This window comes from Saccostrea cucullata, unplaced genomic scaffold (genome assembly GCF_032062105.1).
Source record: "Saccostrea cucullata isolate Sc308-1 unplaced genomic scaffold, CSIRO_AGI_Scuc_v1 ctg3685, whole genome shotgun sequence".
In the NCBI taxonomy this organism is placed as follows: domain Eukaryota; kingdom Metazoa; phylum Mollusca; class Bivalvia; order Ostreida; family Ostreidae; genus Saccostrea; species Saccostrea cuccullata.
In genome coordinates, this window is record NW_026919080.1 from 62,517 (window position 1) to 78,805 (window position 16,289).

At 34.8% G+C, this 16,289-nt stretch overlaps 3 protein-coding genes across 3 annotated transcripts in view; 2 read left to right on the plus strand and 1 right to left on the minus strand.

The window, feature by feature from the left end:
• LOC134279022 (ficolin-2-like) overlaps positions 1–16,289 on the plus strand; it is a 108,214-nt gene that overhangs the window by 61,065 nt on the left and 30,860 nt on the right. The gene's annotated exons all lie outside the window — the stretch shown is intronic.
• LOC134279008 (uncharacterized) lies at positions 10,778–12,423 on the plus strand. Its single transcript, XM_062761320.1, has 3 exons — positions 10,778–11,728; positions 11,924–12,002; positions 12,110–12,423. The coding sequence occupies exons 1-3, from the start codon at positions 11,459–11,461 to the stop codon at positions 12,280–12,282; spliced, it is 522 nt and encodes a 173-aa protein (XP_062617304.1). The 5' UTR covers positions 10,778–11,458; the 3' UTR covers positions 12,283–12,423.
• On the minus strand, positions 12,636–15,359 carry LOC134279016 (uncharacterized). The gene is made up of 4 exons (XM_062761332.1): positions 15,008–15,359; positions 14,203–14,274; positions 13,930–14,025; positions 12,636–12,780 (listed from the first exon to the last, which is right to left on the minus strand). Exons 1-4 carry the CDS (start codon positions 15,029–15,031, stop codon positions 12,718–12,720), a joined length of 255 nt encoding a protein of 84 aa, XP_062617316.1. The 5' UTR covers positions 15,032–15,359; the 3' UTR covers positions 12,636–12,717.

The window sequence follows — 16,289 nt, forward strand, 5'->3', positions numbered from 1 at the left end:
GTTCCACAAATCTACATAACATGTCTACTGACCCTAAAAACATTTCACCTTTGTCGGATGTGTAGTTTACGAGATCATTCGCGGACAAAAAAGTGCCCAGGAAGAAGAAAAATAATAATAAGAAGAAACAGAGTAAAAACAATATGTTCCCCAACTTCGTTTGGGGAACATAATAATAAAACATCTTGATTTCATTTGAATTTGTCTCTTTATTGTTTTTTTCGTTTTGTTTAATATCTTCGTGCATATATTAAAAAAGAGACAGTTCGTGTCTTTTGCTTTTCCTTAAGACGTTATCTAAGCTTTAAATGTAATTTTTTTTTAATTTAAATACGCACAGGGAAAATAGGTTTAAATCGACAATATGATGAACTTCTAAATTCAATTGTCATGCTTTTGAATGTGTTATTTCCTTCAAACAATAAGATGAAACTCTTCAATGAGCATGCTCCTTCTCTTCCTGATATTTTTTCCAGTTGCATATGTTTTATTTTTAAGGTTAAATGTTATTTCAACTATTCCATTGCGACATTTAACGCAGTCTACTTTAAAACAAACCCATAGAGAACGATGTAAATATTTTCAGCCATTCTTCTGCAGTTGAAGATCAATATACACTTATTTTTAATTTATGAAAGTGTTAGATTGTTAATAATGATTAAATACTCTGTATAAATTAAGTGGAAAAAATCGTTAAACACTGCATTTGAATGAAAGAAAATTTAGAGGTCTGATGCTTCCATATCCACCGAGAGGATAATAAACAACTTAACGTCGTCTAACTTTCATAAACGTGGCTTTTGCTTGGCAGGAGTCATGAAAATCTTCAAATATCAAAAAACTGTATTCATAATCCTTAGTATTCTCTTATGTTGCCAAGGAGATATAAAAGCTGGATATTCTTCCATACAATTTGGCTACAGACTTCTCTATGGAATGATAGAATCTTACGTGAACTATAGCATACTGGACTGTGTTGAAGAGTGTCTGAGAACAAAGAGGTGTAGGTCGGTCAATTATTATAAAGGCGCCAACTTTTGTGAAATAAACTTTAGAAGAAACGTAACTCGACCAGCACTTTACAGAAAAGCCGCGGGCTGGTTATACACTGACATAGAGAACTGGGATGAGGTAAATATCTTTGTATTCTCATTCTAAACATAGAAAAAGATGTCATGTTGTATATTTAACTGGGTACGAAAAAACAAGGCTAAGGTAAAGTTTCAATACAAATCTCGCCCTGTGATTTTCTTAAAAATTAAACTGATGTAAACAAAATATGTCATATTGTAAATTGTGTATTTACTGCCACCCGGTATATTCAAAATTTTCATGACAAAGGGGGGGGGGGATTTCCATTTTTAAATTAACAATAGATTTACTTCTCCAGGTACATATGTATCTAATATGTCAATTATTTTCAGGTTCATAATTTTATGTTATTTCATATGTTGAAAAAAATATCTCTCTTTTTTGAAAATAATAATCAGGTTCTCGCAGAGTCATGTGCCGGATCACCCTGTCAAATAAATGAAAAATGCATCCACAAACCTTTAGGAAAATTCGAGTGCGTTTTGTCAGGTAAGAAATCCTTATTACCGTCTTCCTTGGAATAGCTTGGTATAGTTGAAATTTTAAAGGTCTTCGGACTATGCACTTCCTCTCTTTTGTGATTGGTAGAAATTGCATGATGAGAAAATTTTCAATTATTTCCTTGGTTGAAATGCTGTTCAAGGCAAGGGAGATAACTTTCTGATGATTTAATTGTCGTACGACTTAAGAATTTTGCAAGATTTCCAATCTTACAAAAATGATAAAACGAACAGCAAAATCAACAGTAATTAATTCTTAATAACATAGTATTTTTATAGCAACAAATAGAAAGGTCTCTTTAATTTCATTATAAAATAAAATTTGATTTTTATAGCTTGCAGGCGCCTTACAATTTGTTATTATTCTTTTCCCCTTTCTTGTTTAAAGAAGGGAATCAGCCGAGGTTTGCCGAAAGCTCTTGGCCAGTCAAAATTTACGGAGATGACCGAGCGACAACCGTGGTAGGGCTAATGCCAGAAAAAATCTAATGTCAAAATACAAAATTCAAAAGAATTATACGGCCTGATAGGTGTAGATCAGTTTACTGTTTAAGATTGTTGCTATAGACGGTAAGCTTTTTAAAAAAGCTCTACTTGTTTACAACAATTTGAAAGTAAAATAAAAGAAATGATATTGATAAATGAAAGTTTCGATTATTTTTATGCCCGTGAAATCGAAGACATTGGGACATTGTTTGTCTATAACTATATTTGTCATTTATTATACTTGTCTAAAAACTATATCCTTGGCCATAACGTTATTGTTGATTAGATGGAGCTTTAGATTTCATGTTTCAAATACGTGTTTCTTGCTTTAAGATATCTATTGAGTACAAACACATTTTACCTCACTATCTTTGATTATGACCCCCTTTTGCATAATATTAAAAAATAACCTTAGTCATCACTTTTGAATGGTTGGGTTGTAAGGAATTCATACTTCACAGGTGTATTCCTCGTGATACATGCAAGACTTTTCTTTGGGTACCAATAGTTTTGACCTTGACCTTTGAGTTGAAGGATTGAAGCTAGACTTTTGCGAGTAAGGCTGGCTGACTTTTATAGTTACACTAGGACAATGAATGGGAGCTCTTTTATGATATAAATATTTGCCTCAACATTAAATTAAACGAAAATAATGGGTTATTTCAAAGCACAAATACATGTAAGTTGCTCTTCAAGGAAACCACAACCACCCTCCCCTATACTCCCGGTCTTCACATGTTAGTGTCCGTAGTAGTATAGAGGGGGACATTATAGCCCACTTTGAGGATCGGTACGATTGAGGATCGTGACGTAGCAAACAGGAAGGTAATTAGAGCTGAAAAGGGGGTAGTCGTAATCAATGATTAGGATTAATACTACGACATGTAACCTAGATTAAATCATTTGAAGAAGTCTTTCCGGAAAACAAATGGTTTAGTCTGTGTTTTTGTGGTTAATTAATGAATTGGTGATAAAAAAATTGATTTTGATAAAGATGAAAAAGTGTGTAAGATTTTTAAATGAAGTGATAATAATTAACATTCCTTACGAGAACCGTAAAGGAGAGTGGATGATGTTAGCTGTAGACAGATGTCGGTTTAAGACACGAATCGAGAGAATAACCCCAATGATTGATTTAGTGCTCAAGAAACATTTAAAACTTATATCGAGTAACATAAATGGAAATCCATGTTTTCAGACCGGAAAACGATTACACCCGTAAACAAAATATTGTACTAGTCAGCATTAACACACAGTGTTTGCATGTCCGGATGAACTCATCAATTCCGGTCTAGCAAGATGAATACATTATGAATCGGATATGACGCTATTCCGGCGTGATATCCGAAAAGGGTTTTTTTGTAATTTCATCATTTACTTTAAAGCATTCACGGCGACAACATGTTTTCCTCTTGCTGTAAGTTATCGTTAGAAAATGGACGTTTCGTGGAGGTATACACGACGAAAGACGACGAATACAGAGTAGATCTACGCGAATGGGAATCAGATCGATATCCAAGCAGTAAGGGAATAAGTTTAAAACCAGACATTTTTAAAACATGGACAATGGCTTTAGATATGATTGATAACGCTTTGAACAAGAATGAAGAGTTAAATTACCACATGGGATCCAACGTTTTTTGCACAATTAAAAAGGACAATCCATGTGTGGACATTCGTCAGTACTGGCAACCAGTAGGTCAAGAACCACTCGCTCCAACGAAAAAGGGACTTTGTCTTCGCCCGATCGAGTACAGAAAGTTGAAGTCTCATGTGACTGAAATAGGGAAAGCTATTCCCGAATTTGATTCACTCGTTCCATGTTTCATGCGCGATGATCATTTGAATCAATTAGGCCTGCTCCAGTGCCCTACCTGTAACCCGCTGAATTATACGAATTGGTGAAAAGAAACGGTGAATGGAAAAAAAAAACTTTTTTAAAGAACAATAATTAGCATGAATATTGTAATATAAATATTTCTAGAATTATTTGTATGTTTTATCAGTATTGTTTCCCTTTCATTATGAATCGTTTTGCATTAAAATCTTTGTCGATATATCACATATTATATGAGCTTGTACTGTAAAATGTAGTTATATTCTTTAACATGTCAATAAATGAAGTTGTTAAACATGATTTCTTTTTTGTTGTATGATCTGTGTTATTGTTAAACATGTTTCCGATTTGTTATATAATCATATTACATCATCAGGATATGCTCATAAAAATTACAACTCGGAAAGGGTATTTATCATTTTATGATTTCAACATGAGGCTGACTAACGTGGTTTATCAGGGAGAAATGAACTGTGTACTAAATCTCAACTTTTTGACTCAACAGTTAATTAATGTACGTTACGACCCTAGGTCCTTTCCGGGTGTAATTTACCAGAATAGGAAAATCGGAGGAAATTGTTTAATATTTTCCAATGGGAAAATAAATTGTAATGGTCCTTGTGAAAGTTTCAGTCAAGGTCTAAAAAGACTGAGAAAGTATGCACGCGTCATACAGAAACTCGGATACGATGTACGTTTGCAAAACGTACGACTAGTCACTGCGTCTGCTTGCCACAAATTATCTGGAAAAGTGGACGCAAGTTCCTTGTCTAAAAGTTTGAATTTTTCATACGACCCGGAGTTGTTTCCCGCTGTCATGTTACGACGAGAAGGTATTCATTTCACCTGTCATTTGCGAGGAACAGTCCTTATCACCGGTATCAAGAGATTGAAAGATTTAGACAACGTAGTATTTCCAACAATTTTAGAAATCGAGATGTGTTTATAAGAACACTTTCTTTTAATGTTTGATAGAGACATGTCGTACGAGAAATATTTAGAGTCCGTTTATTACAACCCAAAGCATCCAGGGTCATTTGGGGGGTTGGAAAAATTATATCGTGCCGTGCGAAAAGAGGGAAAATATGTTCTCAGTCGAACAAAAATCAAGAACTGGTTACAAAAACAGGAAACATTTACTCTACATAGACAGATTAATAGAAAATTTAAACGTGTGCGAGTAGTCGTTCCAGAGATTGGTTATCAGTGGGATGCTGACACGGCCGTATTGAACTCGTATCGCAAAGAAAACGATGGATTTGGTTACTTTCTTTTTGTCATTGATGTATTTTCGAAATATGCCTGGACAGTCGCTTTAAAATCCACCAAAGGTAGCGAGATGTCACGCGCGTTAGCCTCTTTATTGTCAAAAACTAACAAGCCCAAGAAAATACGAACCGACAAAGGTTCCGAATTCATGAATAGAGATGTTCAGAAGCTTTTAAAAGAAAAGGGTGTGTCTCATTTCTGTTCTCAAAACGAAAAGAAAGCAAACGTTGCCGAAAGAGGTATTAAAACTATAAAATCAAAATTGAGTCGATACATGACTCAAAATCAGACTCATCGATGGATCGATGTCTTAGCTAATGTCACAAAGAGTTACAACGCCACCTATCACCGAACCATCAAAATGGCGCCCGAACAAGTGAAAAAGAAGGACGAAGCATCTATATGGATGAACATGTACGATCATGCTCCCAGAAGTAAAGTTAAAAAATCAGAAATAAATATATCTGGACCTTTGCGTTTTCATTTTAAAGTCGGCGATAGAGTTCGCATTTCTCATCTGAGACAACCATTTGATCGAGAATACGATGAGAGATGGACAGGTGAATACTTCGTCGTTAAATCGCGCATGGTCAAACAGAGAATACCCCTTTATCAATTACAGGACATAGATGGCGAAGACATAAAAGGGACATTTTACGAAGGAGAATTACAAAAAGTACTCATCGACAGAGACGCCATGTATAGAATCGAGAAGGTGTTGCGATATAAAGGAAATCAGGCTTTAGTCAAATGGTGGGGGTGGCCTAAAAAATTTAACAGCTACATACCCAGATCGTCATTAAAACATTATAAGAAGAGTTAATTATGTGGTATATAAAATATAATAATTAATAAAACTTAATCATAGCATTGAATTTACTTTTAAAAAAAAAATAAAAGAATGGAGCAATCTAATATAATGCAGAATGCCAATTTTCTGAGAGTTCTCAGACAAGCTAACCGCAGTCAACAGCGCACTATGATTCCTAGTGCAAACGATCGACAAATTTTAGCTCTTTGCGATGTCGTGGCTCACTTGCTGCAAGGACATGTTCCGATCTTACCTCGCGATCGCTCTCATTTCCGGCGTTGGCGGCTTGTTATGAGACAATTGATCAGTCCGAGGATTTCAATTGCAAGAAAAAAAGAGACACTACTCTCTCACTGCGAACTGATTCCAAGATTTTTGAGAGATTATTACTTAGCGAGAATACTCATTCGTATTTTGAGAGACAGAGAATCTTAAGTTATAAGAGAGAAGAGCCACGATTCGCTTTAAAACATGACTGTGTATTTATTTTTGGACGGGAAAGACTCGTCAAATTTTCATCCCTCTAATACTCCCGATGATTTTATCGTTACTCTACCTAAGCAATACATATTGACCGGTTCTTGGGAGTGCGCACTTTTAGAGGTAAACATTCGTCTGTCCAAAGAAAATGCGGTATCTCGAGTGTACGTATGTTGCGATATAGTTGAAGACAGTTATGTTCGAAATAATATGATACCGGTTCTGCGAGCTTGCGATGTAGCAAAGGACATTAAGGAGTCTTATAACCCTCCCTTCTACTTTGATATATCTAAACAAGACTTTCGTAACATCAGAGTTTTTATAAGAAACGAACAGTTAAGACCTATTCCAACAAGTATTGAATCGTTTGCGTGTGTCTTGTGTTTGCGGAAAAAGAAACCATGGGCTCAGTAGAGGTGTACGACTACGATAAAATGCAATGGGTTCCTTACGTTCCCGATTTTAATAAATGGATAAAGCATTTTGAAGACATTTCCGCTGGCAGGGTTCGTCCGGATTATAAAGGGAGGTACATTGTGGGGAGCGGCTCGCAACACCGAAATGAAACTCCTTCCAGAGACCATCACCCTTCCGTTAAATTAGTGACCCCAGTAGCTCAGGCAATCGAAATGGCTAAATCGGAACTGGAACGTGAAAACGACAACTCCTCACCGAAAAAGCGAAAATTTATAAGAAAGCGAGAAATGTATCGTCCACCGGGAAGACCTGCTAAACCTAGAACTAAGAAGCCAAAGCTGACCACCCAATTCGACGATTAATCATGAACGAAAACCATCTGACCCAGCTCTCCATCTTTGAACCTCCGCCGACGGACACGACCATACTTACAAGAGAATGGGTAGAGTTTAGACCTATCAATCAAATTTCTGAGTATTCTGCTTTGGAGTTCAACATTCCACCTCTCTCCACCGGATACATGGACCTTCAGAACAGTCGCTTAAAAGTTAAGCTAAGAATACTAAGTCCGCTGAACACCCCCATCACCGAAGAGAATGCCGTTGGTTTGACTAACTTACCTCTACACAGCATCTTTTCTCAAGTGGACACAGGTCTGCAGCAGACTCCAGTGTCACAGCTGGGAACGAATTATCCCTACAAGGCCTACATCGATACCTTACTATCTACATCCTCCGAAAACTACGAAGTCCGTCAGTCTCAGCTCTACTTTAAAGACACCTCTGATCCCGACGATACGGACCCGATCAAAGGGATAAACATCGGTTTATTTCAAAGATATCAGTTTACCAAAGGTGGAAAAATTTTGGACTTGGAAGGTCCCTTACACGTAGATATTTTTCAACAAGATCGTTTGGTTTTGAACGGGGTCGCGCTTTCCCTAAAACTATGGCCAAGTAAGGATTCATTTAGATTAAAATCAGCTGAGGGTAAAGATTACAAAATACAAATTATCGATGCCAGTTTTAAACTCTGCATTCAGCGACCTAATCCCGCCCTTACCATGGCGCATGTGAAAATGTTGGAGAAGTCCCCTGCCGTGTATCCCTACTTGTTTTCTAATTTAAAAATTGCTTCTATCGCTAAGGGAGAATTCAGTTTGACCATGGACGACGTATTTCAAGGAGAAGTTCCGTCTACGCTCATTCTGGGAATGGTGTCCAGTAGCGCCTTTAACGGAGACTATAAGAAATCTCCTTATAACTTTCAACATTTTAATTGTAACTTTGTAGCTTTCTACGTTGACGGGCAATCACTTCCCTCTAAACCTATACAACCGAATTACGACTCAGGCGCGTACTTGGAAGCTTACCAAACCCTGCTTCAAGGTAGAGAGCACGTTAGTGTAGAGCGAGGGGAATATCCCATTGGAAATGCTTTATATGTCTTGAATATTAATCCCTACATCGACTTTAATACGAAGCGGAAAGGTCATTGTCGCTTGGAATTAAAATTCGCTTTACCCCTTCCCGAGAGTGTGACTTTAATATTGTACGGAAAATTCCCACAGGTTCTCCACATTGATCAGTCTAGGAGCATTATATTCAAATGAACAATTACGAATTGAAACATTATTTATCATCATACGACGTTCAAGTCGTATGCAGCGACGACCTACCTGCTGTTGCAAAAAAGCACCAATTTTGGATCGTAAATACAGATGAATGCGGAGGAAAAGGTTTACATTGGGTCGTTTTTCATTTTCCCTCAAAAGGATCTATGGAGTTCTTTGATTCCCTCGGAAATCCCCCGGAACATTATCATAGGAGATTTCAAAGTATTCTAATATTCAATGGACCGAGATATAAATATATCGATTCCAGAATCCAGTCCGAGAAATCTTCTTTGTGTGGACAATACTGTATCTATTTCATCTTACAAAGAATTAAAGGACGTTCCATGAATACCATTGTACATGACTTTTATGATTTAAATACGCATGCTAATGATCGCTTGGTGACTGATTTTATAAATGATATGTATTGATTAAAAAAATTCAAATAATGTTTTTTTTTTTTTTAAATTTCATTTTGCTCCAAACCAAATAACATCATTTAAAAAAAAAAAATCATTGTTTGTAATGAGGAATTTAGGGAATAAAAAAAGGGATTATAAACAATGAAGTTGTATGGATTATTGGGGAAATAAAAAAAGTGAAGTTTTAAGTAAATGTGGATTACCTCTATTGATGTGTTGTTTCAGTAGACGATACATGTAGTGTCAGTGAATGAAAAAGAAAACACGTTAATTAACCCACAGACATTATTTACACAGATAAATCTATTAAGGTCTCTTTGTAAATAACTCAAAACTATCACTTCATTTGTTACAATGGAATTGTTGTGTTTTATCAAAGAAGAAGGATGTTATTACACCTTCTCAAACTGACCACCCGTGTAGTACTTGAGTAAATCAGCGTAATAACAAACTAAACAGATTTCTTATAAAAAGTCTTTTATTAAAACTCGTCCAGTACTGAACCCTCACTCTATACGAATCCCCCCCTCCCTCAAAATCATGAACAACAAAACTGGAGAGGTGAGGTGGGGTTACATGTATGCAAGATTCCCGATTACCTATTTTGAATGTAGACTTTGCTGTGAGGAGCGAAATGTGTCCTATATATGCTACACATGTAAGAAAATAGCGTGTTGCATGCCATGTTTTCGGCGACTAAAGAAGTCCCTTGGCTGTCCTCTCTGCAGGAGCACAACAACACCTGGTAAATTATTATGATTGTTAATTGGTGTACAGAAGCGTGAAATAGATGTTTCCCTTTTAAAATTTTGTCGTTATTTTTTTCTCTCTTTCAGACGCTGCTTCAATTTAAGTTTCAGTAAAGCAATGGGGGGGGGAGGGGGTCATTCTAACTTTTCCTTTTTAAGAGTATATTTATTACACTATATTGATATATATATATATATATATATATATATATATATATATATATATATATATATATATATATATATATTAACGAATTACGTACTATTAGACATCACGTCCCTTTTGTTCTAACCTGCTTCAATCACAATTTCTTTAAAGCAATCAGGGGGGGGGGGGGGGTTTTAAAAACCGGACAAACCATTATTTTTAAAAACGGAATGAAGTTTGACGTTACCTTTTCCTTTTTTTACGGAAAAGAACAATATTTTATAAATCTGTTTAAACCAAAATTGAACTGTTAAATGGAATTTATATCAAATTATTTTATTATGTACATTTTATATATATATATGAACTGTACTTTATATTACTATTACGTCACAGTCATTATGTTTAACGTTGCCTACATAACGTCACGAGAATGACGTCATAATGTAACTTGTTTACAATTTCAAATCTACTGATGAGCCCGCATGGGGCGAAAGCGCTTTAGATAAAAGTTTGAGTTTATCATTTGAATTTGGATTTTATTTTATCCCTATACCAAGGAAAAATAATTTTTTGAATATATATATATATATATATATATATATATATATATATATATAATATTTTTTTACTTCTCCTTGGCCATTGGAGGTGTCTAATATGTTTATTTTTTAACTCGCGTTTGATCATACATAATGGGAAGGGAGGGGGTCAAAGAAAAAAACCTACAATTAATTAATCTTTTCTTTAACTGTGTTTATCTCTCGATGTTTGTATATTCACATTAAAGAATTAAGTCTTAGAATACAATCGAGGTTTAAGGGCTACTAAAAAACCATCTTTTAAAAAAAAAAACGTAATAAGAATACTTTTATTCAGTAAAATCAGTGTTAATTTATATACAATCTCACGATTTACTATTTTTTGAATAAATAAAACGTAATACTTTTACGAGAATAAAGTCGTAATGTTCAGCAAACTCGATTCAAGGCTGTGCTAACTAAGAATCGTGTATAATCATTCCTACTACAGACGTATATACACATTGCGTAATGTCCCCATCGTGCAGCTGGTCCGCTACGCGAGGGGACAGTCTTCGAGAAGCATCAAAGGCGCCGCTAGCGCCTGGGTGACTCGACTTTCTCAAGGGGGGCAAAGGAATGGAATTCTTCAACTAGCTGACTTTGAACTTCTACGGAATCAAATAATTTAAGTAACATACAACTAAGATTTATTGTTTTAATATTTATGACATTTTTTAATCGTTAATTAATCATTTTTCTTTGTAAATGATTATTTTTCTTAACCTTGGGGCAACTTTACCAATATGGACACTTCCACTGGTCAAGGACTAGTTCCATTTTACTAATCAGGGATGATGAACATCTTTTATTAGTTTTAAAAACTATGTTTGTACATTATATCCAATTTTTTTTCCCCACTATTATTCTAAAAACAATTATACCCTTAGTTATCAACTGTTAGAATTTATTTTGGGGGGAAAACAATCATGACTTCGTAATTTAAATGACCATTCCACCCCTAATTGGAATGTGTCATTATTTATTATATAAGAGATGAAGGAAAAAAATCGCCATCTTAATTCTAAATTCGAAGACTTCAAGAGGCACGATGTTCATGTTGATTGCTATTCTGGTGATACAAGTTGATGCGCGGTGCGGGGTGACAGAGGGGGTAGTGCAGTGTCGAGACTGGAGGGAGTTTGAAGGGGGGAACTACGTCATGGCCAACGTCCTCATCCTGGAGAGGGCCATAGGAGAGATACACATTAAAGACTATCCGGCACTGACCAGGCTGATCATCCACGACCAACAAGCCAGTTGCAACGACATATCAGCAAACCCCTGGACGACGGTCCGCATAGGCTCCCGCACTTGTCAGGTAATTATATTTTTTTTTATATATATATTTAATTTTGTTATCTATGTCATAAAAAAAACAATAATTTTAATTCTCAAAAGAAAACTTGTAAGGGAAATATATCGTTAAGAATTTTCAATTGAATCGATGTTATTTTAACAAAATTAAAAAAGTAAATTAAAAATTGAAATTTATGTTTCTATCTCTTTTTTTCAGAACGCCCAGGACATCAGTGAACCCAAAGACGTAGCAATGACCACCCTAAGACCTGTTGAATTGGCAGCTTTTACCTTCAGTAAGTTTTGAATTAAAAAATAAATAAATTTGAATAAATAGTATAAAGGATTATTTAAATTACTATTACATAGAAGTTGTTTCTAAAGTCACCCTTTGTTTATTTAGACACACCTTGGATATATGTTATCCTTGGAGGGACGGGTGTAGTGATACTTATATTCATGGGGATGATCGTTTTTATGGTTAAAAGAAGGTGCCAGAGGAGACGGGTGGATCTCGAATCTCAATCCCTTACAGAATTCGATGCAGTTGTCATGCGGGATTTCAAGTGTGATTAACTTTTTTTTTAGTGATCATTCTAACGGTTTGTGTAAAGAGAAGAGGCCGTGAAGTACTCGTGCGAGCCCCCACACCTCCCCCAGTCATGCCAGCGCCCCAACCAGCGCCACTCAGACGCTCAACGAGGCAGAGGCGCCCACCCATCAGACTGTCATATTGATTTGTACTTGTAAAGATATTTTTTCATAAACTTGTTGATTTTTTTCTGAAATTATGTATCTAATAAACGAAATATAAATATTTGAATTATTTGTAATTTTTGTATTATTGTGTCAGTGGTTCTTTTGTAAATTTTCAGTACAATTGCTACAGTCTGTTTCAACCGTTTACAGAATTGAAAAAAAAAGACAGGTTGAAACTTAAAACATTTTAATTTTCACAAAAATGACAAACATTTAACTTCCGGAGGATTCTCCTTCCTGCCACCTCCTTTCTCAGCGCCTCCAGACTTTCTTCGAGTCTCTGCAGGCGCGGGTGAATACCTCCTCCTGGATGGTCTGGAAAAGATAAATGATATTATAATGAAAAGGACTAGAAAACTTAAGGATGTATAAAACAAAGGAAAGTAAACTGAGGCCTGTATTTTCTAAAGAAAAAATTTATGACTACGAGCACAAAAAAGAGAAGTTATTAGCAGAATTAAATTTGGTCGTAGTCGTAAGTTCTTTTTTTATAAAACAGGTCCTCTAGAAGTTCATGGTTAGATCATCCTTAAAATAATGTTTACTTGTGCTTTCCCGACTCAATTTTTTTTTTTAAATATTTGTTGACAAGATAAAAGGAATAAAGAAAAATAATATATATTTCGTTTTATCTGGAACGTAGGGAAATTGAGTTGGTCGGGAAAGCACAGTCAAACAATTTTAAAGATGACCTTACATGAAATACATTAATTAGTGTCGGATCCAGGAATTTCGCAACGAGAGGGTACAGTAAAAGGTAGGGAGCGGGGGGTTGTAATGAAGCCCCCCCCCCTCCTCCCCGGTAGGGCTATTAAGGCCACGGTCCTGATGGGGGTTCGGGGTGAATCCCTCGGAAGCTGACACATTTTTTTACATATAAGAAATGTTATTCCGGTGCGCCGTCCCTGGATCCGTCACTGTTTACTTTCGGATAACACATGATGAATTCAGTCATAACCCGGAATTCAGTCATAACCCGGAAAAAGATTATCCATGTAAAATAATGTAATACATGTGTATGACTAATGATGTACTATATAAGACTGAGGAAAATGTACTCATTTGAAAGAATGACTGTGAATTATGCAGACATTTTGTGCTATATGTAACAAGTCCTTTAGTACTGTTTCTAATTACAATCGACATTGTAAAAATGAACACGAAAAAACAAATAGTTTTCGTTGCGATATTTGTGAAAAGGTACTAAATCGTAAAGACAATTACGATCGACATGTTAGAGTGTGCAAAGCAGAATTTAAATGCTTTTACTGTGACTATACTTTTAAGTTTTCATCGCATCGCACATTACATGTTCGCAAGGAGCATAAGGATAAATTATTTAAGTGTGATAACTGCTGCACTGAATACTTGGAGGAGAGAAAGTATCAAAGACACCAGCAGACATGCAAGGTATAGTACCACATTTTGAAAATTGTTGTTAATTAAAATATAAGATATATGTACCGTATCTGCAGGAATTTGGGGGGACGCTGAAGGTGTTTGGAGGTTCACGCATGCGCCGTCCCCAGCCTCCGAAGAAAAGTCAATTCGTCTCCTCACCTACAAAAAAATGCATATTTACATTTTTTATTAACATAATTTTCATGAATGCGTTTGTCATTCATTAACATTTGTTGTTCAATCGATAGTTTATATATTAAATTTCTTGATTGATCGTAGAATATTTACAATTTTAAAAATAGAGATTAGAAAAAATTCAAATTGATAAAAACAAACCTGGCGAAACCTAGGTCCTCTAGGGGTTGAATCTATGACAATGACTCTGGAATTGAGCCACACATCATTGGTCTGAAATTGAAACGAATAAATAATGAAAGGTGTTTACTTAAATAAAGTTTGCTGATATAGCTTTACATGTACATGTACCACTCATTCGCTTAACATTGAATTTGACAGTAAATATTAGTGTAACGAACTTAGCATTTGATTATGATTCTTTTTACTTGTTGGGATGTTTTCATCCTCAAAATAGTTCAAAGTAGAAAATCATTATTTTCAATAAATATAGTTAAAATATAACTAATAATAGGTTATTATATTTTTATAAGATATTATAGGTATCATTAAAAGTATGTCGGTATTTAAAAACATTTATTTGAGTGAACACTCTTTTTTTCTCTCTCTCTCTCTTTTTTTTCTCTCTCTCTCTTTTTTTTTTTTTTTCAAAAAATGTGTTAAAATTAGTTCAAATACAGTATTTTGATGCGGAAGGTTTGAAATTAATGTCTACTTTATAAACATGATTGAATTGTGAATATCCATGACACCATTTACATTAAATATACAACAAAGAAAATGTATGAATGAGGATACATGTACATGAGAGTTATTGTCCCTTAGCGTCCATGACTTAAAACATTCTTATTCTTTCACTAAACATTTTTGCATTACATCTGTTGTAAAGAATTCCCCTAATAGATAGTTTTTTCGCTTCACATATTAGATGACATCGCAGGAAGATGAAAATAATCTTGAAAAAAAAAACTTCTATATAATTCATAAAATATGTTTAAATACTTACACTTCCACCTTTTCTTCCTGCCATATTTTCTGTCCTTCTCAATGTTAATATTATAGGTACAAGTTAGGAAGTGAAAAATACATTGAGCGCAGGCTTATTTATATGCTTTGATAGACTAAAAAATCCCCTTTTTTACTCTTTACATATAAAACAAATACAGTATTTGTAATTAATCCGTCTGGAAAAGCAGTACACGTGTACATCTATATTCCTTTTTTACACATCATCATCCGGGATTTTTTAAAGATTATTCCAGTTACTTCCCTTCAACACGGGAAACAATCACTTAAAAATATCGAATAGCAGAATGATCCAGACATCTTAATTAATATCCCGAGTTTGTCATTTTTTGGATTCAGCATTCAAAACTTTATAATGATATAATTATTATGAAAAAAATGCTGTTTAAAATAAAAAGAATAGTAACAAAAAAAGGTCACATCTTATCTCTCTTTCTAATTCTTTCACACATTTATTTAATTAGAGCAATTTTCCAACAACATCTACGACGTCAATGCAACGAAACAAAAGCAACGGATCTGTGGTAATTTATGACAATTATTTTTTTTTGGGTCTTTTTTATATTATATTCATAGTATTTTTTTTTTCTTAAATATATTTTTACTGGTCTTTTTTAAATTAAAGCAGAACAACGATCCTTCAATCCCTTCGACATCAGCTCAAGACAACAGCTTTGAGGTTTGTTAGTTTTCAAAATTATAATTTTTTTTTATCTATTATATCTATACAAGTCTGCAGTGAGGTAACAATCTCTTAAAATTTGTATTCATGATTCGTTCATCACATAATCTTGATTTTTTTTTTCATTTAGAACAATGAGCAAAGATCATCAAATTCATCAACACAACAAAAACAAGACCACGCAACGAAGGTAAAATAATTATAAAAAAAAAATTTAACTCGCACTTTACGAAATTGATGATTAATCTATACTAGTATTTTGCTACAATGAAGTTTATTTTTTTTTAATTCTCATTTAGGATGCTTCTTTTGGCTATACGTGTCGAACATGTCATCAAAGATTTGATTGTCGACGAACATTGTAAGTTCATCAGATGAATGTCCATGTTCAAATAGGAGCAGGTCTGTTACAACCCAGACCCTGGGGGAATGGGTCTCCACCATGGGGGGAATGCGAAAGAATTGATGAACAATTAAAGGATGTATACGAGACGAATGCCTCTTTAATCCTGAGAAGACACCAGGAAGGAAATGTTTATAGTGTATACAACTTTCCTATTGATAATCATTTCACCGTTTC

Coding starts and splice junctions, on each gene's coding strand:
- LOC134279016 (XM_062761332.1), bottom strand. CDS start 15,031: ATGGCAGGAAGAAAAGGTGGAAGT. Junction 14,275..15,007: donor CAGGAAGAAAAGGTGGAAGT/GTAAGTATTTAA, acceptor TTTCAATTTCAG/ACCAATGATGTGTGGCTCAA. Junction 14,026..14,202: donor GAGGACCTAGGTTTCGCCAG/GTTTGTTTTTAT, acceptor ATTTTTTTGTAG/GTGAGGAGACGAATTGACTT.
- LOC134279008 (XM_062761320.1), top strand. CDS start 11,459: ATGTTCATGTTGATTGCTATTCTGGTGATACAAGTTGATGCGCGGTGC. Junction 11,729..11,923: donor TAGGCTCCCGCACTTGTCAG/GTAATTATATTT, acceptor TCTTTTTTTCAG/AACGCCCAGGACATCAGTGA. Junction 12,003..12,109: donor ATTGGCAGCTTTTACCTTCA/GTAAGTTTTGAA, acceptor TTGTTTATTTAG/ACACACCTTGGATATATGTT.